We start from the raw sequence: 27,943 nt of genomic DNA on the forward strand, positions 1-27,943 counted from the left end.
CACTATAAATAACGTTCAGACTTGACCTAGGAAGAAGTAATGGTTTCACAAAATGATTGACATATGGGTTCCAGTGTATCCACAATGTATCCAATATATATATGTATAACAAGTTGGTAAATGCACCATTCATAAACATTATAACGTGCCCCATACCCAGAAAGGAATACAATAATTGTTGAAGAAGGAAAATAAATGGTGTGTTCATTTCAAAAAAATAAGTTGACAATGTGATTCATATTTTACACTTTTATAACCTCTATCGAATGCAGTGCTGTTTTTCCCGACTTTATTTTCTCCTGAATGCTTACATTATGAAATATAGAAAGGTATAGTGTGGGCAATGAAAGCTGTGAGAGAGACGTCCTTTCTTTGCTGCAGATGGAGATGTGGAGGCAGTGTGCCACCTGGCTGGTTGAATGCAGAGTTCTCCCTGAGAGCCATAGAGCTACCTGGGAGGGAGCCCAGGTGAGGAACCACTGTCTGTATATTGTTCTATCTCTATATCACCTCGGTCACTTCACATCATGTCATATTGTCGTTTCACGTTGTTCATTATTGGAGTGTGTGGTATCATGTGACCGTACCAACAGGTCTGTGAGTTGGCTCAGGCACTACGAGATGGGGTGCTGTTGTGCCAACTTCTCAACAATCTGCTGCCCCATTCGGTCAACCTGAAGGAAATCAACCTTCGGCCTCTGATGTCCCAGGTAACACATATGCATGCACACAAAGGCACACACACAGGAGCACACACACACACACACACACACACACACACACACACACACACAGACACACACACAGACACACACACACACACACACACACACACACACACACACACACACACACACACACACACACACACACACACACACACACACACACACACACACACAACACAGGCCCGTGCACACATACGCACCCACACATACAGGCATAGAGACACCGTTCATCTTCCTGCTCTATTTCCATAGGATATTTCCATACTAGACATATCTGTAAAAATACAACATTGGCTCTCCGATAAGAGATGGGAGGACATCTGGCTGATAATCTCTGGTCGCTTATATCTGCCGTGAGACAGAGGCCTTGGTCACAACAGTATTTTCCATCTCTCTAAAAGTTGCAATTTGAAAATGCTTGTGAGAACCTCATGGTAGGATAGGTCAGGTGTTTCCTCTGCCTGAACTGTTACACGTGAGATGTAGTCAACCAATGTTAAAACCAACATCGGAAGGCGGTTTCGGTGCATTCAATACAGCTTGAGGAGAGATAGGTTGCCTTTGTGTCTGAGGAGCCTTTTCAAGTCGCGCTTACCTCAAAGCCTTTTCAAGTCGCGCTTACCTCATACTTCACTGGTCGTTCACCAATAGAAAGCAAGGGGCGTCATGTATACGTTTATCTGAACGATCCAGTGCTGTGCCTGCCTTACTTACGAGTCTTAGTCTGAAACTGTGATTTATATCACTCTACACAATAAGTGGCATTATCCAAAGCTGTGTAAACTACTACAAAACAATGGCTACCTTGCAATTAATGGATATTGTGAAAACCATTGACAAATATGAATGCTATAGAATTTGTGCATTTGCATATCAAGCAGTGTTCTCACAACTCTAAAACGGTAGTAGGCTGTAGATAAACTTAGACATTGATCACCTTTGAATATGTGTCAGAGAGGGAGATCTTATCGACAGTTAATGGAGGGCCTGTTTAGTAGTTTATAATGAAAACTAACTTGTTCATGAGCAGTAAAGCTGTGGAAATCGGGAAGTTGAGAAACATCCGGCGATTACAAAAAGACAGTAGTCAAATTTCCGCTAGAACACACACACCCAAACACACACACATACACACATAAACACGTAGAAACAGAAACACACAGAAACACACACATACATAGTGATAAGGCCTCAAAAAGATTGATTTGAAGTTAATCTAACAACAGACAAAGCAGGGACGCTGAGTGCTTTCGTTTGTGAATAAGTGTGTATTGTTATGTGTGTGTTACCACCATGGAATATAAAAAGCCTTCGCTTGTAAGTACAGCACACATCAGCTAGAACAGAAACGTTTCTGCTTTTCTCAATTTAGAGATTACCAGTTCTGCATTTCCATCTGTTCGGAAAACAGAAAGAGAGAGAGAGAGAGAGAGAGAGAGAGAGAGAGAGAGAGAGAGAGAGAGAGAGAGAGAGAGAGAGAGAGAGAGAGAGAGAGAGAGAGAGAGAGAGAGAGAGAGAGAGAGACAGACAGAGTGAGTAGACCATATAGTGCAGGAAGTTATGCACAACTGTGCAACAAATGCTGACCACAAAGTAATCCATTGTTACTTAACCTGTAATAACCATCTCGGTTGCTGACTTTGAATGATTTATGGTTAACTTTAGCTCCACCTTGCCTAATCTCTCTTTTTCTTTATTTGCATTCACTGTGACGTCTTAAGTTCCTGTGCCTGAAGAACATTCGTACATTTCTCGGGGCTTGTCAAGAAAAATTCAATCTGAGGAAGAGTGAGCTTTTTGAGGCCTTCGACCTGTTTGATGTCCGCAACTTTGCCAAGGTATCTCTCTATCTGTCGGTCGGTCTGTCTCTCTTTCTGTCTGTCTGTGTGTCTTTGTGTCTGTCTGTCTGTCTATCTGTCTGTCTGTCTGTCTGTCCGTCTATCTATTTATCTATGTATCTATATCTATCTATCTATATATATTTGTTTTTCTATGTCGGCCTGTCTATATGTCTGCCTTCCTGTCCGTGTGTCTGTCAGTCTGTCTATCTATCCATCTATCTATTTATCTCTCAGTCTATCTATCTATCTATCTCTCTCTCTCTCTCTCTCTCTCTCTCTCTATCTATCTATCTATCTATCTATCTATCTATCTATCTATCTATCTATCTATCTATCTATCTATCTATCTATCTATCTATCTATCTATCTATCTATCTATCTATCTATCTATCTATCTATCTATCTATCTATCTATCTATCTATCTATCTATCTATCTATATGTTTGTCTAGGTTGGACAGTCAAAAACACTAGACTTAACTCATATAATGTGTGTGTGTGTGTGTGTGTTTGTGTGTGTGTGTGTGTGTGTGTGTGTGTGTGTGTGTGTGTGTGTGTGTGTGTGTGTGTGTGTGTGTGTGCGTGTCCTACAGGTGCTGGATACATTGTCCCTTCTCTCACGCTCCTTCATTGCCATTCAGAAAGGATACCAGTGAGTGATTCTCGTATGTGTGCTTGCGTTCCTGTCTGTTTGTTTGTGCATGCACATAAAAGCCCCGGTTTGTATGTGGTTTTCATTTCCACATTCAGTCCATTGTATTTCACCAAAAAGTGTTAATTTCACATGTAATACATCTCAGGATTTACTTCAGTTGCTTATCTTCCATCTGAAACATGGCTTCTCATAAGTATGCAAACATGGATTCAGAATGCATCGTTTCACTCTTATGGTTTGGTCGTTTCCCGATTATTGTACGTTCACATTGTACTCCGTGGCTGTAGATGGCCCGAAGCCTTAAAATGAACACGTTACTTTACATACAACGTACTCCAATTAAACCAGTTTAGAAAGAGAATAATTAGTGTGCTTGGTAATAGAAAATAATGCTCAGTGCTCTTTAATGGATATATTAATAATTTGTATCAATATTAATGTTGTGTACTTCCCTTCTGTACAAACCCTTTTTCCATACCCATGGAAACACCCACTAATCTCCAGGCCATTTCCTCACCATGGCTGTACCGCTGATGATGACACGTACAGCAGCTTGTCCGACCAGATAGAGTAAGTGTTTCCGCTGCCATAAACACATAGTAATAATTAAAGGATGGTTTGATATGCAAGCCACAGAATCATTTTGTTGCGAACTTCTTAATTGTGTTTTGCTTGTTTAATTCATGCAAGACAGCATGTGTGTGTGTGTGTGTGTGTGTGTGTGTGTGTGTGTGTGTGTGTGTGTGTGTGTGTGTGTGTGTCTGTGTGTGTGTGCGTGTGTGCGTGTGTGTGTGTGTGTGTGTGGGGGGGTAGTTAATTTCATCGGCTGGGCTAAATTAGTGTGGCTTTTCCCACAGTTTATTAACAGTTGTTTTAAAGCCATGAATTCTTGCTGAATATTCAAAGACTAATCCTTAAAATCCTCTGAGACACATATATATATGTATGTAAATATTTTGCAGTATAATGTATTGAATACAGAGCATGTATTTCTTATGAATAATTGGAATAAAGGCTCCCGTTCCTGAATAAATTATGTGTGTTTGTGTGCGTCTGTGTGCATGTGCGGTTGGTCTGCGTGTTTGTGTGTCTGTGTGTGTCTGTGCGCCCATGCGTGTGTGTGTGTGTGTGTGTGTGTGTGTGCGTGGATCAGTGATACGGCGGAAGAGGATGATGACCTCTATGACTTTGTTGAGGACGACGACAATGAGGGGGATGAGATCTATGAAGACCTCATGAGGACAGAACAGGTTCCTGAGGCGGTGAGTGGGGAACACACTCTTCTCTTCACAGTTTTAGTTTTATCTTCGGAAATCAATGGTAACCCCTATGAACTGAACTGTTGGAAGATTAAACTCTACTTTGCATTATCCATTTGTAAAATATTTACAATGATGATTGCTGCGTCCTTTCTTGCCGTTTTAAAGATTATATTATTAATATTGATCAATGATACAGATTGATATGTGATGCAATATCTAAGATTCCAATATTTATATCGTAAATTTAGATAACAGATAAATTGGTATATCAGTGGATCCTGAAATTGTTATTGATCATGATCATTTTGAAAAAGATCCATATTGTAGTGGTTGAAGGAGAGGATGTGAATGATACCAAGTATATCACAACATGACCTAATTCATATGGTAAATGGACTGCATTTATAGAACGCTTTTCTAGCCATTAGCCACTCAAAGCACTTTACAATATTGCCAACAATATTCCCCCATTCATACACACACCGACGGCGATGTCAACCATGCAAGACGACAGCAAGCTTCTTGGTAGCAGTTAGGGCTAGCCCAAGAACTAGGAGCTGGGGATTAAAATAGTAACCTTCCGGTTAACAGTCAACCTGCTCTACCTCCTGAGACACATGCCGCCCACTATTAATCTCATCTCATGGTGACGGTTGACTGTGTTGAGGTTTTGTGGTAAGTTTATCTGATCTCTGTATGTGTGTGGGTGTGTGTGTGTATGTGTATGCATGTATGTATGTATGTATGTGTGTGTGTGTGTGTGTGTGTGTGTGTGTGTGTGTGTGTGTGTGTGTGCGTGTGCGTGTGTGTGTGTTTGTGTATGTGTGTGTCTGTGTCTGTGCATTCCTCCCCAGAAGAAAGTAGACAAGAGAGAATGCTGTCTGCAAGAAATCAGACAGACAGAGGAGAAGTACTCAGCTACGTTGCAGTCAATATTACTGGTACGAACACTCTTGCTGAAATACCACTGTATTCCCATGAATTTAAATGTGAAGGATTTGAATTGGGACGCAATGCTTGTTCTCTTGATTTATTCAAAAGGAAACAATTATGCTTTTTTTTTAATGTGCAGCACTTCGTGAAACCCCTCCAGAAGTTTCTACAGCCTCAAGACATAGAGAGTATCTTCATTAATATGCCGGTGAGCACACCAACAGATTGCCGTCAACAAATGACCAAGATATAGGGAATGTAAACCTGTACAATGACATTTTTCTACTTCAGCCATCCTGTTGTTTAAAACAAAAGGCCTTTTTCTCCCACAAATTGATTTTGAGTTAAAAAAAAACACACACGCAGGGGGCAGATAATTGAGTTGAGGGTGGGCTCACTATTTATGTGTGTGTGTTTGTGTGCATGTGTGTGTGTGTGTGTGTGTGTGTGTGTGTGTGTGTGTGTGTGTGTGTGTGTGTGTGTGTGTGTGTGTGTGTGTGTGTGTGTGTGTGTGTGTGTGTGTGTGTGTGTGTGTGTGTGTGTTTCTGGGTAGGCTCTAGCTCAGACCCATTCCAGCTTACTGCTGGAACTCCAAATCTCTATTCAGCATCATGGAGCTGAAAACCTCTATCAGATCTTCATCAACTATAAAGAGAGGTATGTATGCACACACACACACACACACACACACACACACACACACACACACACACACACACACACACACACACACACACACACACACACACACACACACACACACACACCACACACACACTCAGTCAGTCAGTCAGTCAGTCAGTCAGTCAGTCAGTCAGTCAGTCAGTTGAAGGAGTTGTCAATTGCTTATACACCATTTATAGTCATCCTTTGTGTTTTATACTCTGCCGTCAGTGATCGTAAGTGTAATGATATGTCTGTAATCGTGTGTCTAAAGGTTGTTACTGTATGGCCGGTACTGCAGTCTGGTGGAGTCTGCATCAAAGCATCTGGAGAAGATCTCTTCCACCAGGGAAGACGTCAAGATGAAACTAGAGGTGAGGTGAACACACAGGTTCACAAGTTCAAAAGGCTTACGATACTAATGTTGATATTGATTATGTTTGTCATTTATCATGCTAAATGTACAGTATTTTCTCTTTCTATCCCTCTCGCTTTCTTGATCTCTCTTTCTCTCAATTAATTTCAAATGTGCTTTATTGTCATTGAAGATAAACATTTACATTGTAGTAGATCGAAAATCAAGCAACGAGAAAATAACTCTATCTTCCTCTCTGTTTCTCTTTCTCTCTCTCTTTCTGTGTCTGTTTCTCTCTTTCTTTCTTTCTCTTTTCCTTTCTCTCTATCTGTCTCTCTTTCTCACTTTCTCTCTCTCTCTCTCTCTCTCTCTCTCTCTCTCTCTCTCTCTCTCTCTCTCTCTCTCTCTCTCTCTCTCTCTCTCTCTCTCTCTCTCTCTCTCTCTCTCTCTCTCTCTCTCTCTCTCTCTCTCTCTCTCTCTCTCTCTCTCTGTCTCTCTCTCTCTCTCTTCCAGGAGTGTTCCAAAAGAGCAAACAGTGGGCGTTTTTCTCTGAGAGATCTACTCATGGTTCCCATACAGAGGGTTCTAAAGTATCATCTACTGCTACAGGTGTGTGTGAGTGCGTGCCTGCATGCCTGCGTTTGTGTGTTTGTGCGTGCGTTTACGCGTGCGTGGCTGAGCGTGTGTTTGTACGTGCGTGTGTACTCTGGGTGTCTGTGTTTGTGTGTGCGTGGGACATTCACTTTGGGGGACGTTGTTGTACACCCTGCATTTATTTTGTTAGAGGTGAGTGTCACCAGCCTGATGGATGAGGTCCCTGTTGTTTGCCCCCCCCCCCCCCAGGAGCTGGTGAAGCACACCCCTGACCCCACGGCCAAGGACAATCTGCGTGCGGCACTGGACGCCATGAAAGTGAGGACCACCTTTGGACGCATTCAACGTTAAACGTTCAACCTGTCATTGGTCTAATCGCGTCAATATAGGCGTGTGTGTGGAAAGTTTGGTCATTTGTCAAATCAGGGTGTGTATGTGCGTGCGTGTGTGTGTGTGTGTGTCCCAGGACCTGGCTCAAAGCGTGAACGAGGTGAAACGAGACAATGACATCATCAGACAGATCACCACCTTCCAGTTGTCTATAGATAACATGGTGAGTTCCCAGACAAATAATCATCAAAACATAAGTGAATAAAAATCTAGTCATCATTCTCCTGTCAATTAAGTGTGTGTTTATGTTAAGTATGTATATGTAAATATATGCATATATAATTCCCTCTCTTCCTCAGACGCAGTCTCTAGCGCTGTTCGGTCGGCCTAAGATTGATGGAGAGCTGAAGATCTGCAGTACAGAAAAAAAGTCTAAACAGGACAGGTGTGTGTGTGTGTGTGTGTGTGTGTGTGTGTGTTTGTGTTTGTGTGTATATGTGTGTGAATATGTGTGTGCATGTGTATGTGTGTGTGTGTGTGTGTCTCTTTGTCCGTGAGTGTGTGTCTGTATGTGTGTCTCCTTGTATGTGAGTGTGTGTGTCTGTGTGTTTATGTGCGTGTGTGTGTGTGTCAGTGTGATAGATAGACACGAGAAGTATCTCTGAACGCCAGCCACCACTCTGTCCCTGTGTGTGTCAGGTACGCGTTCCTCTTCGACAAGGCCATGTTCGTGTGCAAGAAGAAGAGCGGTGACATGTTTGAGCTGAAGGAGATCATCGAGCTACAAAACTACCAGCTGCGAGACGAGGCCTCAGGGGAAAAGGACAACAAGAAGGTCCTTCACTCTCCACCCCACTCTCTGTTCTGTTATCCGCAGTACTCTGTGTTTGTGTATGTGTGTGTGTGTGTGTGTGTGTGTGTGTGTGTGTGTGTGTGTGTGTGTGTGTGTGTGTGTGTGTGTGTGTGTGTGTGTGTGTGTGTGTGTGTGTGTGTGTTTCTGGGTAGGCTCTAGCTCAGACCCATTCCAGCTTACTGCTGGAATGGGTCGGCTTTGCTCAGGAGGTACAGCGGGTTGACTTGTGACGGAAGGTTGCTAATTCGATCCCCGGCTCCTCCTAGCTGAGTGACACTGAGTGTCCCTGAGCAAGGCTCCTAACCCTGCTCTTCCCGACGAGCTGGTTGCATGGTTGACTCCGCCGTCGGTGTGTGAGAGTGTGTATGAACCGTTGTAGGTCACCTTGCATAAAAGCGTCAGCTAAATGCCTTTAAAGGTGAGATATTATACCAATAGGTGTGAGACATCACAAGTGGGCGTGTCCACCTAGATGAATGACCGATAGATGAGCAAGGTTTGCTACAGTCCACTGGGTAGGCTGGTAGAGTGATCTATCCAGCACACATCTAGGTGGACACGCCCACGTGTGATGTCAGAAGAGGCAGATTTTCAAAACGGCTTGTAACGGCTAATCACACTCACACCTGGTGGTATAATATGTCACCTTTAAAGTAAACGTTTGTTCCCACCCTCATTTGTGTCTCCTGTGTGCGTTCACAGTGGTCCCACGTGTTCCTCCTGCTGGAGTCGTTTGGGAAGTGCGGCTACGATCTGTTCTTCAAAACCAAGGAGCTGAAGAAGAAGTGGCTGGAGCAGTTTGAGATGGCCCTGTGAGCGACAACGTCAACACACTCGCACAAATGCACTTAGACACGCACGGCGCGGGAAAAGGCACACACGTTTACATTAACATTTATGGGGCGTTTAGCAGACGCTTTTATCCAAAGTGACTCACAATAAGTGCATTTGTCAGAAGATAGAGAAACTATATAAATCGCTTTCAATACAGTACAGATATTCATAGGAACAAGGGCCAAGGACTTACGGTAGCTAGGTTAACCTAGTCCCTGTATACAAGATAGATAGCTAGGATAAGACGCTACAGAATGCTAAAGTGCTATTTTTTAAATGCCAGTATACATATACATGCATCGCAGAAAACGTACGCACATGATGCACATTCGTACATAATATGTAGTGACACATGTACACATGACACAGTGACACAGACACAGTGACACATGACACAGTTCTGCAGATTTTAATAGGACCTGATGTACTTGATGTAGGTCCAACATGTGTCCAGAGAACTGCAACTCAAACAACCATGACTTCCAAATGCACTGCTTTGAAGAAACAGCATCTTGCAACGCCTGCTCAATGCTACTGAGGTACCATTTCCCACGCCCCCACCCCCCCCCCGCCTCTCTCTCTCTGTCTGTCTCTCTTTCTTGCATTATCTTAATTGATATAGTCTTCATGTTTAAAGTGTAGTTCAACATTTAAGCCTCACTCTAATAATACTCAATAATCAATTACCCAAACTGCCCTCATAGAGGGATATTCTTCCAGGGGTATTGCTGCAGCCACTGTAAAATGGCTGCTCACAAAGAATGCCTAGGCAGAGTGCCCGTCTGTGGACGTAGAACAGGTACGGTCTATGAGATGTGTGTGTGGTTGTGTGTGTGTGTGTGTGTGTGTGTGTGTGTGTGTGTGTGTGTGTGTGTGTGTGTGTGTGTGTGTGTGTGTGTGTGTGTGTGTGTGTGTGTGTGTGTGTGTGTGTGTGTGTGTGTGTGTGCGTGTGTGTGTGTGCATGGTTACATGTGTTTGTATTTTCTGAATGTGGTATCAAACATAGCTACAGTTGGCATACAATCTTATCATTTTCTCTCCACTATACCAGATCATCCAGTTTCCACACGGAAGGTAAGGTTCTCACTACCTGTGTGTGTGTGTGTGTGTGTGTGTGTGTGTGTGTGTGTGTGTGTGTGTGTGTGTGTGTGTGTGTGTGTGTGTGTGTGTGTGTGTGTGTGTGTGTGTGTGTGTGTGTGTGTGTGTGTGCGTGTGTGTGAGCGCATGTGCGTGTAAGTGTGTGTGTGTGTGTGTTTTTGAACATTGCTAAAAGATCAATGGAATGATCTTCCCCGTGTGCACTTGATGTGTGTGGCGATTCTGTCTGTTCGTGAAATACTTGGAATGGAAAACTGATGATGTCTATATGTGCACCCCTAGAAGACACAGAGGACCTCCCCTAATGCACACGTCAATATGGGTGAGCTGCCTACAATTCAATGATATAGCCGTCTTGCATAAGATCTTGCATATCAATCCTTAATCCACGGTCTTGTCGAATACTTAGTTGGTCAAATATTTAATAATAAACTCAAAGCGTTGATGATGCTTTGAGTCGATAACAATAGATTTACAGATTCAAGCAACATTTTAACATTGGTAACTGTGGTATAAATGGAATTTACTGTGGTGTTATCTGAAAATAACAGGATTGCCAAATTTTGGAATATCCCCAACATCGTCAAACATTATTTTCCAATAACAGGACACCCTGTCGGGGTTTATGCCTGACCTAATAACAACTAGGAAAATCGGAGGGTTCAGTGCATAATATTCAGCTTCAGATCCACATAGCGTCAAAAGGGTATTCTTTGATGCATTGTTTTATTCCTCAGGACTTCCTAAAGTGGAGGTCATCCAGGATTATTGCGGTATGCCACCAGCCCCTGCGGGTTTTGGCCAACAACTTCACCTCACCAAGGGGGATGTGCTTGAGCTGAAAAAGGCTGATGTGGACTTTACTTGGTGGGAGGTCTGTATATCTACACTGCGTATTTAGATCATATATTGACCGATAATTAAAAAACATGTGTGTTTGGTCCATCGCAGCATATGATAGTGTTTTCTATCGACATTATATGCTTATCTCGGTTTTTGTGTTTGATATTACATCGCGTAAGTTATCCATAAGTTATCCAAGTTATCCATATGTTATCCAGTTCTCCATAGTCACATAAGCCTATGCTTATTTGTATCACAAGGTTATCTGCAAATGATATGTCGTATGATCCACCAATAAAATATGTGTTATTTAAATTCAGGGAAGGAATGTGACCACTGGTCTAATGGGCTGGTTTCCAAGCAAAAAGGTTCATCCTTTTTCCTCGGTGAGTACTTCCAAATTATTTCTTCTTAACCACCTTACGAAATGTCCGATTTAACACCTTTGTCCTATCAATGGACTTTTCATTAAAGGTGAAGTAGGTAGGAGTTAAGAGCTACAATTTGAGTGTTATCGGTTTGGGATGTCATAGCCATTTGTCAGTTTTCCATATATTAATCTGATGTTTTCATTTTGTATATAATGTATGTCATGTCGGTCTGTCATCTTTTTAGAGGCCCACGCCAAAACTGACAGGCTTCCCCTGGTGAGTATTATATAATAATAATAATCATCATAATAGTCGTAATATGCTATGAATAGTGTACTATCAACCCGCTAATACATAATTTAGCTAAGACAAGAATAACATAGTGCTACTCACTGAAATAAAACCCCATTTTTAATACAATGACATAGCCTGCTGTATTCTTGCTTTCTGCCTGTAATTGAATTTTGATATATTTTAGGAGAATGTCGAATATTAAGGTATAATGTCAAAATTGTTAGTGAAATAAAATAAAAAGGTTCTCTAAGCTTGGACTTTCCTTTAAATACAAATATACCTTAAGTGTCATTCTGCTTCTAGGTTTGCAGGGAACATGGATCGCACTGCGGCTAAAAACCTGTTGACCGCTCGTTCCGACGGGACCTTTCTCGTCAGACAAAAAGACGCCGGAGAGTACGCGATCAGCATCAAGTGAGCCACCAGCCATGCGTCTATACAAACGATAGACACTGAAAAAGATCATTCACACAGTGAACAGCATTCACAATAGCCCTTCATATCGCCATCCCTCACATGGTTCTCTTCCTCTCTCTTCTTTCTTCAACAACAGGTTTGACCCTGAAATAAGGCATATTAAAATCACTTCCTTGGAAGGCCTGTTCCGAATCAATGAAAGAAAGGCCTTCAAGGGTTTGATAGTAAGTCATTCCACTCTTGTAGCAATTTGAGACTGAATTATGTTCCTACCCACTCAAAACTCATGATGATTTTTATAATGTACCCTTTATTTACTAACTTTCATCCTCAGGAAATGATTCAATTTTATGAGCAGAACTCTTTAATTGAATGCTTCAAAGACTTGGACACCACACTTTTAACACCCTACAAACAAGCTGAACCCACCAGCCCAGAGAAAAACCCACCTTTTCCAGGTAGGCTATATTATCCCCCCCCCCTAACACAATGGTGTTAGATCCCCACACACATCCATTCCTTACTGCACCAGAGCTGACAGACAGGGTTGTGTGGCGTTTGACAGGTGTCGACAACCAGCCAGTTGGTATGGTCAGAGCCAGGTACGATTTCTCAGCCAGGGACCGGAAAGAACTGTCGCTGCGTGAGGGAGACACCATCAAAATCATCTCCAAGAAGGGCCCAAGTGGATGGTGGAAAGGGGAGGTGTATGGAAGGGTGAGATACATTTTACATCCATATACAATACAACATTTATTACCATCAGTTATAAAGAAGACACTTTTAGACAAAGCCCCTAAGACTGAATACAGGAACATGTCGTTAAGGGGCAGGTCAGGGGTTTGGCATCTGTTCAAGGATGGATAGGTGGGATCAAACCCCGTAACCTTCCGTCTAGGAGTCAAACACCTCAGCCACTACACTTTCCTGTACTCCATCACAAAAGCTGTTGATTCTCTAAATGTCCTTCACACTCTGCTCTGTTCCCAGGTGGGGCTTTTCCCAGCCAATTATGTGGATGAAGACCACTCAGATTACTGCTGAGGTCATCCGGGATGACCGTATACATGTGAATGCAGTTTTTTATGTGCATGTGGAAAGGTTCCCAATGCTTCCTGGAGCTATGAATACAACTACTGTAATTTAGTGTGCATCAGAATAAAAATAAATTGACTTACTCCTCATTGTGATCTTTGCAAGTATCGTAATCTGATGGTGTCGTAACCAGGATTGATGCTTATGGTTTAAGCAATATGTGATTAAATAAAGATGATTTAGAAATTTTGAAAAATAAATATAGGCCAGACCCAAGGATATACAAATAATCAATTTATTCCAAACAATATGAATATCACCGTCCCAAAATCAAAACGCTTGTCAAACGGTAAGAATATCCGTCTTTAAAATAACCATGATCCATTGCCTTCCATCAAGGAGATTTGAATATCAATCACACTGATGTATTTTGTCAGTATGGTTATTCTTTTTACACCACTTGATACATGACGACACATTTTAAATGTGCATTTGCCAATCAGATCCGTGTATATGCGAGTGTCTCCGTATGCATCCATGCCACAAAGTCACAGTTGGTCATGCAGCATCGTCTGGTGGTCCTTCCATTTTCTACTGGTAGTACAACTCTAGATTCATGCCATCGTGGATTTCATCTGCAGAGACCATTGTTAAGTGCAACAGAACAGTATGGAATTAAATAAAAAGCATAGCTGATTCTAAATAAAAGTATCATTGTGCCAAATAGTCTTAAAATGAAAGGCTTAAAGGATACAGTCTCCCAGCGAAACGTGGTCCTTGAATATGGTGTACCTAGGAAGAAAGGGTTGACTTATGACTTACAGTTGCATCCAAAGTTATATGCAAACCAACAGGGTTTAGGCACAGAAAACTCAAGATACATATGCTCAGACGACTATTCAAATAATATAAAGACTCCGTTAATAACAGCAAACCAGCTTACCATTTCTTCAAGACGATTTTGTCCCACCTAGTTCCTGTCTGGGCAGCAATAAGTTTCTTCAGATCTCCAATGGTATCTTCAGAGCTAAGTGCATAAAGTTAGGGAATATGCATAGTAATAAGAGGTACTCAAATTAAGCTGAATATGGCGGAAAAATGTCCCTTATGAACAGACAGGAAACTGTGACGAGTACTGTGCTGTACCACTGTTCGAATATCAAAATGCATAATAATTCAAAACCAATACCAAAGCTTCATATATGGGAAATTAATAGATGCTCAAAGGATACTTGCACTTTACCCGGACTTTTTTCCCAAGGCGATCGTTGCAAACCACCTCAATCATCTTGATGTGATGTTCTGAATGTTTCGATCTACGAGGAAGTATTTCAGAACATTTAGTATGAAGATTTGAACAGTTACCTAACCTTCCTACCAGATCATGGGGTGTCTGCGGTATTTATATACAGCTTCGCCACTTTCAGATTGAATAATTTTGACAATTAATAGACTATGTAGTTAGTTCGCTTTAGCTGAGGATATTCACGTTTTATAAGACCATGATACATAGACAACGCCTCCGAATATGTTATTAATAAAGACACATGGAATAAGAACCGCATGCAGTTTATGAAAGTATACTGTTATCTGTCCATTAATTACCGACTAAATATTCTCCGTTCGACTGGATATCTGAAAATGCCTCTTTTTGTTGCTGTCGTAAATCGTTCTAGTGCATCCTCGTGTATGCGTTGCATGCTACACCAATGAGATTGCTGGAATATTTGATTGGCGTGTCTGAATCTAACAGTGATTGGTTAACATTTCAGGAATGGGCGGTAAATAATCAGAAAACAAACTCTGCCGTAAATTGTGTGAAACTGACGTATAAGCTTCTTTGCCACACACAATCCAGCACATTCAACTATACATTTTAAACGGATTAATACCGAACATTAAAAATGGCAGACGAGGAGAAGTTACCATCCGGATGGGAGAAAAGAATGAGCCGCAATTCAGGTACTCAATAATAAACAAGTGGCGCCAACCATACTAGCTAGCTAGCTTGATGGAAATGAACAGGATGTAGCGTCCAAGCTAGGATGGCGAGCTAGTTACGATATGTAACACCATGGTTTGCTGCATTGAAGCGATCAACTGCATTGTAGCTGCATCAATAATTAAATAAACGATGATGTATTGTTTCGTTGTTGCGCGGCTTTACACATAGGTAACCCTTGCATACTCAATGCAGTTTTATATTATCAGAGATTATCACATGACGTCATTTCAGTGTTATTACTTCATCTGGGCAAACCAACTATCGTGATGCTAGAAAAAGATCCAAGCAGCTCAAACGTGTGTATGAATGAAATGTGTTTAATTGTCTTATTCCTCAAAAACGTCTTTGCCCAATCGTTTTAATAGTGTCCCCCTAACTCTTCCAGGCAGAGTTTATTATTTTAATCATATTACCAATGCAAGCCAATGGGAGCGGCCAGCAGGCGGAGATGGTAATGGCGAGGCAGATAAGGTAAACACTACAGTCAATGTGTTATTCTGCCGTATCCATGCACCAAGTGCTGGTGGTTGGCAATTCTTTATTCTCACCTATGTCACCATTCATCCTAGGTACGTTGCTCTCACCTGCTGGTTAAGCACAGCCAATCACGTCGTCCATCCTCCTGGCGAGATGACAACATCACACGCTCTAAAGACCAAGCATTGGATCTCATTCAGAGTACGTCCAGGTAGTCTGTTGATCAAGAGTGTGTACAATATAGATATGTTGTTCAAACCACTCTGTCTCTACCTGCAGAATACATAGAGCAGATCAAGTCTGGTGATGAGGAGTTTGAGGCCCTCGCCTCCCAGTTCAGTGACTGCAGCTCCGCCAAGAACAGTGGAGACTTGGGACTCTTTGGAAGAGGTACATACAAACTATCGTCACCATTGAGATTTGTGCATATATATTGAATGAAGTCTGAATATTGACTATTCAAGTACCTCATTACTTAAAGTCGTACGCCTAGATATCTGTACATTGGAGTTCCCCAGATTCCAAGTTGTTTGATCCCAAATTCATTATTAATCATTGTGCCACCGGAAGGGGGGGTTGTTGGGTTATTATTTGCTTTCCAGTAGCAGCTTCCACTGACTTTCAAAGTTACAGTAGTCTAACTCCTATCCGTGTGAGAGGGATACAAAGCTGACAGGTCCATCACACCGTTGCACCGCCAGTTAGAGTGAACAGAACCCAGTCATTGAGATTTTTGAATACTGAGTCGCTTTCTGACTGGGTGGGACTGGGCTCAATCTTACACATTGCCACTTTAATGCATAACATTAACAGACTCCTCTTGTGTTGCAGGACAAATGCAGAAGCCTTTCGAGGACGCTTCCTTTGCTCTCAAAGTGGGAGACATGAGTGGGCCTGTTTTCACCGACTCTGGCGTGCACATCATCCTTCGCACCGGCTGAAAAAAGCCACACCCCCTCCTTCACTAACGCACGCATACAATAACACAAACAGATGTACACAATCCTGCCCAGTTGGCCCCCATATTTCCCATATCCTGTATGCCATGTCTTAAAGATACAACCTAAATGATGAGAAAAGCTTGTACTCTGCGTAACATTATTTTTAAAGTTGGACCACTGTAATGTCGTGTGACGAGCTTTGATTGTCAATGAACACGAAGGCAGAATTACAGATATTGTCTTAGGCTTCATTTTTCCCCGCCCAAAATAAAAATGCCTGCGACCACATGGAAGGGACCACTCCCCTAAACAAACGTGTCAACTGCAGGATCACATGATATTTAGAGTGAAAGATGTGGAGATAGTTGCATGTGCGTTCATTAAGTCTGTTCATTTATTCTGTTTCATGCACTTCCAAGTTCTCAAAAACCCTTTCCCAGCATGAATCCATGCGCCAAAATGGTTATTATATATGTCTGTGCTTGTGGGGAGGAAAATTTGACTAGCTGAAAAGCTCCTGAAAAATAAATGAAGCACAGAATGAATGTCACCCCTGCTATACGCTGTTGTGATTATTTTGACCTGATGGTCACAAAGACAACAAGCCGAGGGTTCAAATTTAACACCAATCTAAACTAAAATAATTATGTAGTGGTTTGCTTCAATGCTGTACTGCCACAGTGTTGGAAGTCATTGTGCCCAAGGAAACTACTGACATTTATTTTGGCATAATCTGACATGTACTGTCCAAGTAAGTAATGTTTGTTTAGATTTCTGTCATTAAAAGGGTTTTGTTTTGTAATTTGTGTTGTATTTGGGTGATTTTACTTTTGAAAAAGAAATGCACATTCACAAACAAGTTTATTAATGTATGTATATAAATATATATGGGACAAATATGTTTGTCCCATATGTTTCCCTGTGTTATACTCAAAGCTGTCCTGGTAATCGTAATTCCAAGTGTCTCCTCAAATGTTCAAATCCAGACTCCCTTAAAGATCTAAGGCACTGCTCATTAAGTAAAAGCCGTAATATTTTGTGCAACCTCTTTCATGTCCTACAGAGTGGTCCAATGACATCCTTTCCCAGACCTTATGTCCGCTCTGTAAAAGATAAACCCTGCAGAGTTAAGACCGACCCTGCAGTGAGCGAAATTCCTCCTACTTCGTTTTGTTTTTTTCTTGTAGGCGAAAACCGCATTTACTAGAAAATGCGGTCCGAGCGTCCTCGAAAACCACCGAACTAACGGGACCGTCCCGGGAATGTGAAATGACCACCCATCATCTCCCAATATCTTGTTATTTTCCTTTAAACGACACACGTGCGTCTGTTTAAGTTGCGGGGGCTGCTGACAGCTACAAGGTTTCCGTTAGTAGGAAATGATGGAGAGGGAAAGTTCCTGACGCCTCTCATTTTCGGGAACAGTCTGGGTCGTTGGCTAATGTGTTACTGCCGCTGTTCGCGTCTTTCTGCAAGGATTTATACTGTATGGATTTGGGATTTTTCGAGGTTCTGACACTGAGATGTCTCGGGATTGGAAATGCAGCTCCACGCATATATATTGCTCCTTGTTGGTAAGAAAACAACATGTTGCTGGTCGTGAATAATTGGAAAACCTTTCTGAATAGTCGACTCTGTTGTAGATGCACGTCGTGTAATTTTCTTTGGAGCATCCAAATAATATAGGTCAATAAACCGTTATGCAAATCCAGCTGAAGGGGTTGGTTATGTTACACCTTTTGTATCGGCATACCGCAGCCAACTATATGAACCTATAGTCACTGTAGTCTATTTCTAACTTTCATTCCACTCAACATCAAAGAGCATAAAACCCACTACTGCAGTCTCATCTTTCAGTAGATTGATGGATATGTCAACTGATAAAAGAATGCCATAATTAAACTCAGAATGAACCAGCATGCCGAAAAAAGCAAAGAAGCGCTGTTTCTCCTGCTTGTCTTCGTTAGAAGGTGAACCAATTACGTTATTCAATCACTAAGACCTTCAGTGTTCAATTTCTCACTGCCTGATCACGAGTATTTCAACGTATTTCGTACATGGTGTTTAGTGGTGGCAAATGTTTTCCTAACTTAGTAGTAAAATTGTGTTTTCACATAGTCTTTTGAGGGAAAACAATGGCTTGTGTTCAGCTCCATCAAGCCATAAGTATTCATAATTTCCCTGCTGTTGTCACTATCTATAATAAAAGTATAATGGTTTGCTGTTCTATAGGACAGCATAGCAATGTGGTGTGATTTCGTACATACTGTGGAAGATTGTGGTTAGACAGTTTTTCTTTCCCAACCAAGCCTTAAATCTTTGAATTGCACAACATTACTATTGTGTGTGTGTGTGTGTGTGTGTGTGTGTGTGTGTGTGTGTGTGTGTGTGTGTGTGTGTGTGTGTGTGTGTGTGTGTGTGTGTGTGTGTGTGTGTGTGTGTGTGTGTGTGTGTGTGTGTGTGTGTGTGAGCGACTGACTGTTTTATTTCCATGTCCCTCACCCTGTCTCTCTCACTTTGTTTTTGTTCCTGGGGATCCAGTTCAGGAAGTTGTGACAAATTCCTCAGAGTCCAACACCCCCAGTCTGGACTCAACCCAACCCTTTTCCACCACCATCACTTCAACCCCCACCACCACCACCGTCACCTCCGCCCCTACAACTCTGTTTAAGACGGGGACCTCCATCAGTGCACCCCAGGGTGGGCTGGGAGCCGACGGGGGTCAAGGTCAGCGGTCTTCTTCAGAGGCAGGGAGGGGCACTGCCGCGTTGGCCGCTCTGGCCACCCCCCTCCAGGTCCAGCACCAGGGTCAGTGGCCCCCCAGTCCCGGGGGAGCAGGCATAACCCTGGCTGGGGTGGCCGATAGAGCCGCCCGTCCTCTTCCTCAGGAAGGAGTGGACAATGGAGCGGATGTGTCTGGAGCTGCTCACACCACCGGTGATGGCCGCGGCTTTTCCACCGAGGACACACAACGCGGGCTTCTACACAACAACGCCGCGCCGCAACGCGCAGCGACCGAGGCCACGTCGTCATTCTCACCTGGAACAGTTGCCGCGGAAACAGCCGTTTCTTTCAGCACACTGCGAGGCGACGCTCTCCCCGCCCACACAGACGGGGAAACGGTGCCAGCCACTGCGACTGTTCCTGTTGCCACCACACACACTGGGGTGCTTGTCACGGACGTGCCCACGTCTGCAGTTATGCAGCTCGCCCCAGACAGACGTACGGCCGCTGCATACCCAACACAAAGAGGCTCCTCTGGGCTCGACCGCGCTGCGCCGCTACCTCCCTCCGTTCCTCCACCATCCCCACCACCGCCCCCGCCATCTTTAATAACCTCCCCAGCCAGACCGCGGGGGACCGGTACCACTGTAGCTCAACGTGACGGGTCTTCGGAGGACGAGAGGAGCAACGGCGGGGGGGAGGCCTCAACATGGAGGAGGAATCAACACAGACAGGCCACAGACCGACCACCACCCACTGGTCGGACTGTGTCAGCCATTGCTGGGTCTTTAAATGCACAGAGTGTGTCGAATTTGAAAGATTTAGACTCCTCGGACACGTATAGTGTAACTGTTGCACCGTCCCCCTCGCAAAGGCCAGTCGGGGGTAATGAATCGTCAAACACAGACAGCTCTGAGCTGGACGGCTCCAATCAAACACTGTCTTCTCTTTCACACGATGGAGCTATGAACTCTCTATCTGTGGTTCCTGATATCACAGATGAAACTTCGGATACTGCCTCTGACAATGTTTTGGAAAACGAGGACATGCTACACACCCTCTCTGCCGACCCTCGTATTAAACAAACCGCCACACCTACCATAACACAAAATAGCACAAACTTTGTCATGGTCGATAGCCACTATTTAGCAACAAACACTTCAGCTCCTGACCAGCCCTTTGTTTTCTCTATCTCCTCGGACCAAACCAAAACCAGCCCTGAAACCAACCACCCTCCCTCCTGGGCGCCAACAGCTTCCCCAGACTCGTATGTGGTCTCCAGCACAGCAACGGTCTCTCAAAGGGAACCATCCCCACACTCCACCACGAGCACATCCCTCGTCCGTTCCTCCGACGTAACCATGACAACCGCTAGTAGTAATGAAATCTCCAACGGAGAGGTGTTTCTGGGCGGGAACGATGACGCCACGCAAACTCTGCGTCCGAGTGGCACAGCGGCACCTGCTGTTCCGAGCAGACACGCATCATCCCAACCTCTTTCGGCGATGACAACAGTTGGGCTGGATGAGAATGGACCCGCAGATGTATTGACAGATGGACATAGTGGTGCACCAGTGACGCCGCTACAAACAGTCGTGTCTGACCCTAACGCATCAAATCCAACCGTTCAGGATGTGGGTACCGTACATTTGACGCACGCCACCCTCACCGAACACAGAACGATGTCAACGCACTCATCCACGCTGGCTGCGACGCCGATGAACACGCGCACACGTGAGCCCTCCCCGTTTCCCACCTCTACTGCGGAAATGTCTCCTACACATAACCAGTTCAGTGACCCCAGCGGTTCCCCCCAAACCACCGTTTTCCCGGAGACACTGGTGGTCTCCGAGGCGGCTCCGGGAACGGAACCGAGAGGAGGAGAGCGCGACGAAGACCTCGTTTTCATGACATCAGCGCCCTCCCAACAGTCCACTCCTCCCAGTCTCCCAGCCAGACACACTCCCACAGGCGGAGCTCCAGAGCGGCCCTCCCCCCGGGCGCTTCCAGATCCCGGGCAGGAGCACCTCACGCCGGGCACACCATCCACCTCCACTCCCGAGCCCAGCTGGAACGTAACCACGACCCAGCCACCAAGGTTTTACATAGTACCTGACCAGCCGGCAGCTTTCAGAGGTACAGAATAGGGTGTTTTTGTGTCTAGTCGATCCGTCACTATGACAATTGGCGCCTTCTGTCTGTGGCAACATTTTGGACTTGCAGCCCAAAGAGTCTGGTTCCGTCCCCTGATAGGGAGAGAGAGAGTGAGCGATGTATAGATAGATTGGATATGCATACACACATAATACTAAACTGTTTTGCTTGTTCACGGCAGTGGAGTCCATGGAGCTGCTGTTGCAGATCATCGTAGAGGATTTCAACTCTGACGTTACCACTGACCCGGCAGTTGACATGGAGGCTTGGGTGGGGACATAGTAACACACGCACGCACACTGTTGTTTGGAAGGTCGACCTGTAGCCCAAAGGTTCTGAGTTTCAACCCCACATCTTTGAACCAGATGCTTCATCCTATCTGCTCCTGATGTTCATGTTTCAAAATGCTGACTTCATGTTCAATAGTAATGAGAGGACGTTTCTTTCTCTCTCTCGGCCCTGTAGATAGAACCGTACCTGCTGAAAGCCCCAGGGTTCAGCAAGCTGCTGGGGATCTGGAGCAGGTGAGACAAGGCTGGAGAATCATACAACATAGAATATATACATCTATATCCTTCTGAGACAGTTGAATAGTAATCATTGTTCTATTCCAGAGGCCTTGTGGTGCAGAGTCTGATGGAGTTTGAGACCAGGGGGGCTGTGGTGTGGCTGGGTAAGGGGGGCCCTGACTCCCTTTTAGAATGTACAGGACTGGCTCAGGCCGTCTGGGAGGGCCGGCGCTTCAGGGGTTCAAAGGTCACCAACATCACAGTGGGAGGTAAGCATCTCTATGGGCCTTATGGCCGATGTGCACCAATGTTTATTCCGACACGGACACGACATTTCGTGTTTCATTGTAGCTGCTAGGATCTCAATTTGAGCCATTAGTCAATCAGTCATTGCTAGCACACAAATAGCGGTTGTAGAAGTTAGGATTAAAATCAAGGTGTACGTTTCAGGTCCCGGAGCTTCCAAAAAGACTGCAAAGTCAATACTTCATTCTATACTTTATTCCCGGGCTCACGCAAAATACCCCAAAACAACCACCACTCCTTCCGTGGTCAAACAACCTTGCAACGCAATTTCACACGCACAACAGAACTATTGGGTTACTGGCATTCAAATCAAGCCAATCACAAATCGCCTCACCTTTCTAGGCTTACGGTTTTGGCTGGATGTGATACCTGGGCAAGATGAGCCCCCAACCTTTTGGTCTGCTGGTGATTCATTAAATCGGCTAAAAGTGGGGGTTGATCTGTTGTTGGGCTGTCAGACAAAAGAAGGGCCATTTGATGTTTGTTGCTGGCAGTGAGAGGGATGGGAACAAGATGAAGGTGAATACACATAAATTAACTAAAATTAGGGGACAGAGGCGGGGCAGTGACAGGGAGGGGCGTGAGGACAGGGAGGGGGGGTGGTGAGCGCAGGCCTGTTGTTTTTCTGGGTGATATGTTGTGGTCTATGAGACAAGGGAAGGAATGTCCGATGCTTATGCCAACCACTCTGCTGCTCAGTTTATAAATTGCTTAAAGAACAAAAGCAGGTTAGAGGCAGACGTCTGGCGGAGGGGAGGATGAGAACAGGATGAAGGTGAAACATATTTATGAACTAAAACTTGGGATCAGACAAAGGGATCCGGCAGGGAGGGAAAGGAAAAGGTGTCCTCAACTAACAGTGGGGGTCAGAGACAGGGCTCAGGCAGGGAGGGGGAAAACGGCATGAGGCAAAACAATATCTCACTGTCTAATGATTCATATAATGTGTCAACACGATGACTCACCATAAAGGTGATCAGAAAGATGTTGTTTAGTGTTGTCAACTCCTGCTGCATTTAAACAAGCCGAGTTTTCCCACATCTGGTCAAAATAATCAAACCATTGTTTTGGTGTGGCTCTCTGAGACGCCCGTTCAAGAGGCTAGTGTCTGTTGCAGTCCTCACAAGGAACGGTTGAACTCCTCCACATCGCGCACCGTACGTCTCACACATGTGTGCGTCTCTCCTGTCCAGGGCTCCAGGGGCCCTTGTGTGACTGGCTGCTGCAGTGCCCCGCCGGCTTCCAGTGTGTGTCCCGGCCTGGAGGAGAGAACCACAGCTGCTCCTCGGTCTGCAACCTAGACTACTGCCACCACCATGGAATCTGCACCCACCATCCAGGCCAGCTCCCAGTCTGCCGGTGAGGATATATATATATATATATATATATATATATATATATACTATAGTCGATGTCCAAGGACACAGACACACATTCTGGTGGCTGGTGTATATATATATATCTATACACACTCACACACTCACGGACGCGCAAACACACGCACACATACTATAGTCAATGTCCACGGACACACACACACATTCTGGTGGCTCCGTAAACACAAACCACACACAAACTGGGACACACGTATATACACCGACACACAAACGGCACATATTGCAGTCGTTCACCGTGGACAAAGAAACGCACACATTCTGGTCCGGCCATTCAACCACAAACCACACTCTCACAAACATCCACACACATTCTTATCGGTTTGACTAGTCTCCGCACATGGAACTAAAACTAAAAATGGTGTCCGTGTGTGTAAACAGTTGTCTTGCAGGCGATCACTTCTGGTTCATGGGTCAGAGGTGTGACGTCCGCATGACGCGAGCCCGGCTGGTGGGGGCGTGTCTCGCCGTCCTGTTGGTCATGCTGACCCTGGTGGCCATCCTGGCCCTGGTGGCGGTGAGGCGCTACCGAGCCATGCTGATCCAGGCCAAAGTCAACCAGACCCGGAGCAGGTACACACACACACACACACACACACACACACACACACACACACACACACACACACACACACACACACACACACACACACACACACACACACACACACACACACACACACCTCTCTTTCTGAATAGTTAACTTTGTTATAAATTAATGTAATGTCCTTTTTGAGTGAGTTTGTTGAGTTCCTGAAATGGAAGCAATATACAGAGAAATATGCGAGCTCCTCCGACACGCTTATACTGTGGTGAGCTGGTAACTGCTGCGGCGTCTGGAGTTCTGGCTAGTCTAAAATAAGACCAGTGGCATAAACACAAAAGACACGCTGATGCGCACATCGTTTCTTCTAAACATGGCAGTGTTTCCAAAAAGGTGTTTCTGTCAACGTAATGCTCAGTGTAGTTGACGTAGCTGGAAATTGAGATGGTATTGAGAACCTGGATTACAAGTGACTCAAATCTGAAAGGCTTTGACATTTAGATTTACAGAAGGGGAGATATTGGACTGCTTCATGAGGTCAAGGAAAGATGTGGAGGAAAATGTATAAGGACATGGGGAAGCCAACCGCAATGCTAGGAGAATCCGACAACACTAGGTCAAGTCATTATATGATGGTCGATGTTATGGACAGGGGTTTGCCATGGTGAAACTACAATGTTCCAAAGATGGACTACTGACAGCCCTTCTTAGATACTTTCCCCCCGTACATTTTAAGGCATATTAATACTTCTGTTACTGTCCGTAACTGTTCTGTTTCACCCAGGTTACATAACCGTCCGTGGACAACAAATAAAGTGAAAATATTTGACTTTATTGCTGCAGGGAAATTTAAATAAAAAAATGGAATGCAGGCTACCAGTCACAAAAGAGAAACTAAATAGTTGTCACGTTGGTAATGGTAAAAACAAATCTGACCGAAGCCCCTGACTACATGTTGCAACTCTTGTAATGACAATAACCTCCACAAGATGTCACTGTAATGTTTCCATCTCTTACCGAAAATAAGGAGGGAAATGGCCAAATGAAAGTAATTCCACAAACATGCAAGACAAATCATTTTTGGACATGACAATAGTACATAGCTGCATAATAATACATAGTAGTACAAGTGATAAAGTTATACACACATTTTAAACAAAAATAATAAATATATTGTGTGTTTTCTTTGTGTTTATGAATGCCTGTGTTTATGAACGTTTGCATGCAAGCTATCGCAGGTTCAACCACTTTGACGAGCTGTCGGGTCGGTTTTGGCTGAGATCGACAGCGGGTTCTGCCGATTCGCTGGACAACCACGGCTTCACCCGCTCCGACGAGTTACTACATCTGCGGGCGCTCGACCGCACCTGCTGTTACCACGACGACACCTTATCTCTGGCGTCCACCTGCCCCAGCAATGGAACGCGTATACACACTGTGTTCCCCCACAGGTATGCACACGCCCAGCCACTGCTAAAACGCTCCTACCTTTGGTATTTAAAGGGCATAGCCCTGCTGCGCTAGAAGGAGAGCTTCCGCCTACGAGATTCACAGAATTTGATCTGGGTAGTTGTGGTTGGTTTAAGACGAATTTGACTCATCATACCAGAGTGTGTGAAACGTTGTCAAAACCAAGGTTGGGAAGCCAACAGAATTATCACTTTCGAGATGTGTTTTTACTTTTTAGTCAGTAGTAGCAGACTCGTGTTTTACAGAGAATTTACTTTACACAGTTTAGTCAAAAGATATCACAAAAATTTCCACCAAAGCTTTTTCGTGACCCCCAATAGAACCGTTTTCAATTTATTATTTTTTCAAACAAACAAGTTTCTAATGTAGCATTTGTATTAATTCATCTTTGTACCTTGACGTACACTAGCCTTCATGTGCTTTATTGTCTTATATCTAATGTTCTGTTTTCTTTGTATGAAATGTGTGTGAATGTTTATTGTTGGAAATGTTTGTCTGGCTGTGTATGTTTGTCACAGACATATTCACAACAACAATGCAGATTCAAACAATAGTAGCTGAGCACCAGAATACAGCTCTGTAGGGTCTAGCACAGTCAGGCATGGTCTGGAATCATCTCTTCATCCAGCCTAAATAATGGATCAGCAAAACCATTAAGTCAGTGTGACTGATGCATGTTTACCACCTTTACTTGACCAGTGAGTCCTAACCAATGTTGCGACCTGGTGTCCCTTGAGGCAAGGTTAAGTGTGCCGGGAAATTGGTTGGAATTTATATTCCTGAAACCGGTTGCAGAAATGAAACTGAGCTAGTCAAACATGAACTCAAAATAGTTCCTGTTTCATTACTGTTTTTCTATTTACCGGTTACATGAAATAAGATTAAAAAATGTGCTGTGTGGTCGAAGCTGCTAATACATCCTTTGGCTTATGTGATAGTGTGAATTTTCCCTACAAGATAGTGAACCTTGAGTACTGGGTGTAGGTGTGTGTGTGTGTGTGTGTGTGTGTGTGTGTGTGTGTGTGTGTGTGTGTGTGTGTGTGTGTGTGTGTGTGTGTGTGTGTGTGTGTGTGTGTGTGTGTGTGTGTGCGCGTGTGCGTGCGTGCGTGCGTGCGTGCGTGCGTGCGTGCGCATGTATTTCACATATTTAATTTGTGAGGATGTATTTTTTGTGTCCGTTCCCTGCTTGCTGATTGACTGTGATCACAAGGGTGTTTTCTGGGTACGTAATGTCCTGTCCTTCCCTTGTGCAGCTCCCACTATGGTTGGAGAGGAAGTGATATGAGCATGGTGGACTGTGTGCTGGACTCGGGGAAGGCCAGCGATCTGTCGGTCTGCAGTTGGCCTGTGGAACCCATCCATTGGACCCCGTTCCCACTATTACAACAGCTGGCTTCACACAGGCCTACCACGGTAGTGTGTGTGTGTGTGTGTGTGTGTGTGTGTGTGTGTGTGTGTGTGTGTGTGTGTGTGTGTGTGTGTGTGTGTGTGTGTGTGTGTGTGTGTGTGTGTGTGTGTGTGTGTGTGTAAACGTGACAAATATTCTCAGAGTTCCTTTTGTTGTTGACTTGGATTATACTGTTAATCTTTTTTTTGTGTTACCCTCCACACCGTCCAGGTGAGGGCATCAAGGACACGCTCTTATTGTGAAGGCATGGAGCTCGTAGACATGGGAAAGAGCTGGACAGCGTAATGTATTAAACGCATGGACGCAAGAACTCACACCATCCCCGACACGCATACAGAAGACCCGTCGTAACGGACAAGCCATTGCTTTATTTTGATATTCCAATATTAATAACTTTGATAATAAAATTATTGAAAAATATACTTGTGTTGTTTTTATATTTTACTAAATCTGTCCGGTTTGTTTTTAATCACTTATTCTTAACAAAAGATGACTCGTTCAGGGAAACCTTGTTCCTCACTGCTCTTGAGTTACTGCTTATCGCCTTTCATGGATGCAAAGGCCGTCAGTGCGTGAATGTGGGTGTGTGTGAGAGGCAAAATATGACGTGGTTTGATTGACTAAACAAAGCTATATAAGTAATGCAGTGTATATTTATACACGTCACATCCATTAACCTTTCCTCAGGTGAAACTTTTCTCGGTGAGTTAAACGCAGTAAATAGCTAAACAAATCCCGGTTAAAGAGAGTGATTGTTAGAAATTCATGTGAAACTAAATGATATAAAATCTTATCTAGTTTCTTTCCCTTCTCATTTATTTGTTTTTCCTGTTTGGACATTATTTACATATTACCAGATAGTCATCTCAAATAAAGGCACTGCTCTTCATTTACATACACATATGC

At 44.0% G+C, this 27,943-nt stretch overlaps 4 protein-coding genes across 4 annotated transcripts in view; 3 read left to right on the forward strand and 1 right to left on the reverse strand.

Moving 5' to 3' along the window:
* Positions 1-13,274, forward strand: part of LOC130379547 (proto-oncogene vav-like) — an 18,121-nt gene extending 4,847 nt beyond the window's left edge. Inside the window, exons 3-30 of the mRNA XM_056586462.1 lie at positions 382-468; positions 594-710; positions 2,450-2,566; positions 3,162-3,220; positions 3,728-3,793; positions 4,377-4,485; positions 5,343-5,426; positions 5,558-5,626; positions 5,972-6,075; positions 6,356-6,455; positions 6,950-7,045; positions 7,280-7,348; positions 7,497-7,583; positions 7,720-7,805; positions 8,060-8,195; positions 8,916-9,025; positions 9,485-9,586; positions 9,752-9,846; positions 10,099-10,121; positions 10,428-10,467; positions 10,883-11,019; positions 11,309-11,374; positions 11,604-11,635; positions 11,957-12,067; positions 12,207-12,294; positions 12,405-12,528; positions 12,636-12,787; positions 13,061-13,274. Of these exons, the coding sequence (XP_056442437.1) occupies positions 382-468; positions 594-710; positions 2,450-2,566; positions 3,162-3,220; positions 3,728-3,793; positions 4,377-4,485; positions 5,343-5,426; positions 5,558-5,626; positions 5,972-6,075; positions 6,356-6,455; positions 6,950-7,045; positions 7,280-7,348; positions 7,497-7,583; positions 7,720-7,805; positions 8,060-8,195; positions 8,916-9,025; positions 9,485-9,586; positions 9,752-9,846; positions 10,099-10,121; positions 10,428-10,467; positions 10,883-11,019; positions 11,309-11,374; positions 11,604-11,635; positions 11,957-12,067; positions 12,207-12,294; positions 12,405-12,528; positions 12,636-12,787; positions 13,061-13,114 (2,520 nt within the window). The 3' untranslated portion in view covers positions 13,115-13,274. The remainder of the gene's footprint in view (positions 1-381; positions 469-593; positions 711-2,449; positions 2,567-3,161; positions 3,221-3,727; positions 3,794-4,376; positions 4,486-5,342; positions 5,427-5,557; positions 5,627-5,971; positions 6,076-6,355; positions 6,456-6,949; positions 7,046-7,279; positions 7,349-7,496; positions 7,584-7,719; positions 7,806-8,059; positions 8,196-8,915; positions 9,026-9,484; positions 9,587-9,751; positions 9,847-10,098; positions 10,122-10,427; positions 10,468-10,882; positions 11,020-11,308; positions 11,375-11,603; positions 11,636-11,956; positions 12,068-12,206; positions 12,295-12,404; positions 12,529-12,635; positions 12,788-13,060) is intronic.
* Positions 13,275-13,380: 106 nt separating this feature from the next.
* ubl5 (ubiquitin like 5) lies at positions 13,381-14,791 on the reverse strand. The gene is made up of 5 exons (XM_056586571.1): positions 14,711-14,791; positions 14,338-14,421; positions 14,049-14,132; positions 13,860-13,897; positions 13,381-13,740 (listed from the first exon to the last, which is right to left on the reverse strand). Exons 2-5 carry the CDS (start codon positions 14,391-14,393, stop codon positions 13,697-13,699), a joined length of 222 nt encoding a protein of 73 aa, XP_056442546.1. The 5' UTR covers positions 14,394-14,421; positions 14,711-14,791; the 3' UTR covers positions 13,381-13,696.
* Positions 14,792-14,901: 110 nt separating this feature from the next.
* On the forward strand, positions 14,902-17,334 carry pin1 (peptidylprolyl cis/trans isomerase, NIMA-interacting 1). Its single transcript, XM_056586569.1, has 5 exons — positions 14,902-15,067; positions 15,496-15,581; positions 15,680-15,788; positions 15,867-15,977; positions 16,419-17,334. Exons 1-5 carry the CDS (start codon positions 15,010-15,012, stop codon positions 16,526-16,528), a joined length of 474 nt encoding a protein of 157 aa, XP_056442544.1. The 5' UTR covers positions 14,902-15,009; the 3' UTR covers positions 16,529-17,334.
* A 115-nt stretch (positions 17,335-17,449) lies between these two features.
* Positions 17,450-27,939, forward strand: si:ch211-14k19.8 (mucin-2). The gene is made up of 10 exons (XM_056586437.1): positions 17,450-18,102; positions 19,070-21,388; positions 21,588-21,676; positions 21,872-21,930; positions 22,021-22,184; positions 23,415-23,580; positions 23,997-24,188; positions 25,389-25,610; positions 26,883-27,042; positions 27,248-27,939. Exons 1-10 carry the CDS (start codon positions 18,069-18,071, stop codon positions 27,320-27,322), a joined length of 3,480 nt encoding a protein of 1,159 aa, XP_056442412.1. The 5' UTR covers positions 17,450-18,068; the 3' UTR covers positions 27,323-27,939.
* Positions 27,940-27,943: the final 4 nt, after the last annotated feature.

Source organism: Gadus chalcogrammus, chromosome 3 (assembly GCF_026213295.1).
Source record: "Gadus chalcogrammus isolate NIFS_2021 chromosome 3, NIFS_Gcha_1.0, whole genome shotgun sequence".
In the NCBI taxonomy this organism is placed as follows: Eukaryota; Metazoa; Chordata; class Actinopteri; order Gadiformes; family Gadidae; genus Gadus; species Gadus chalcogrammus.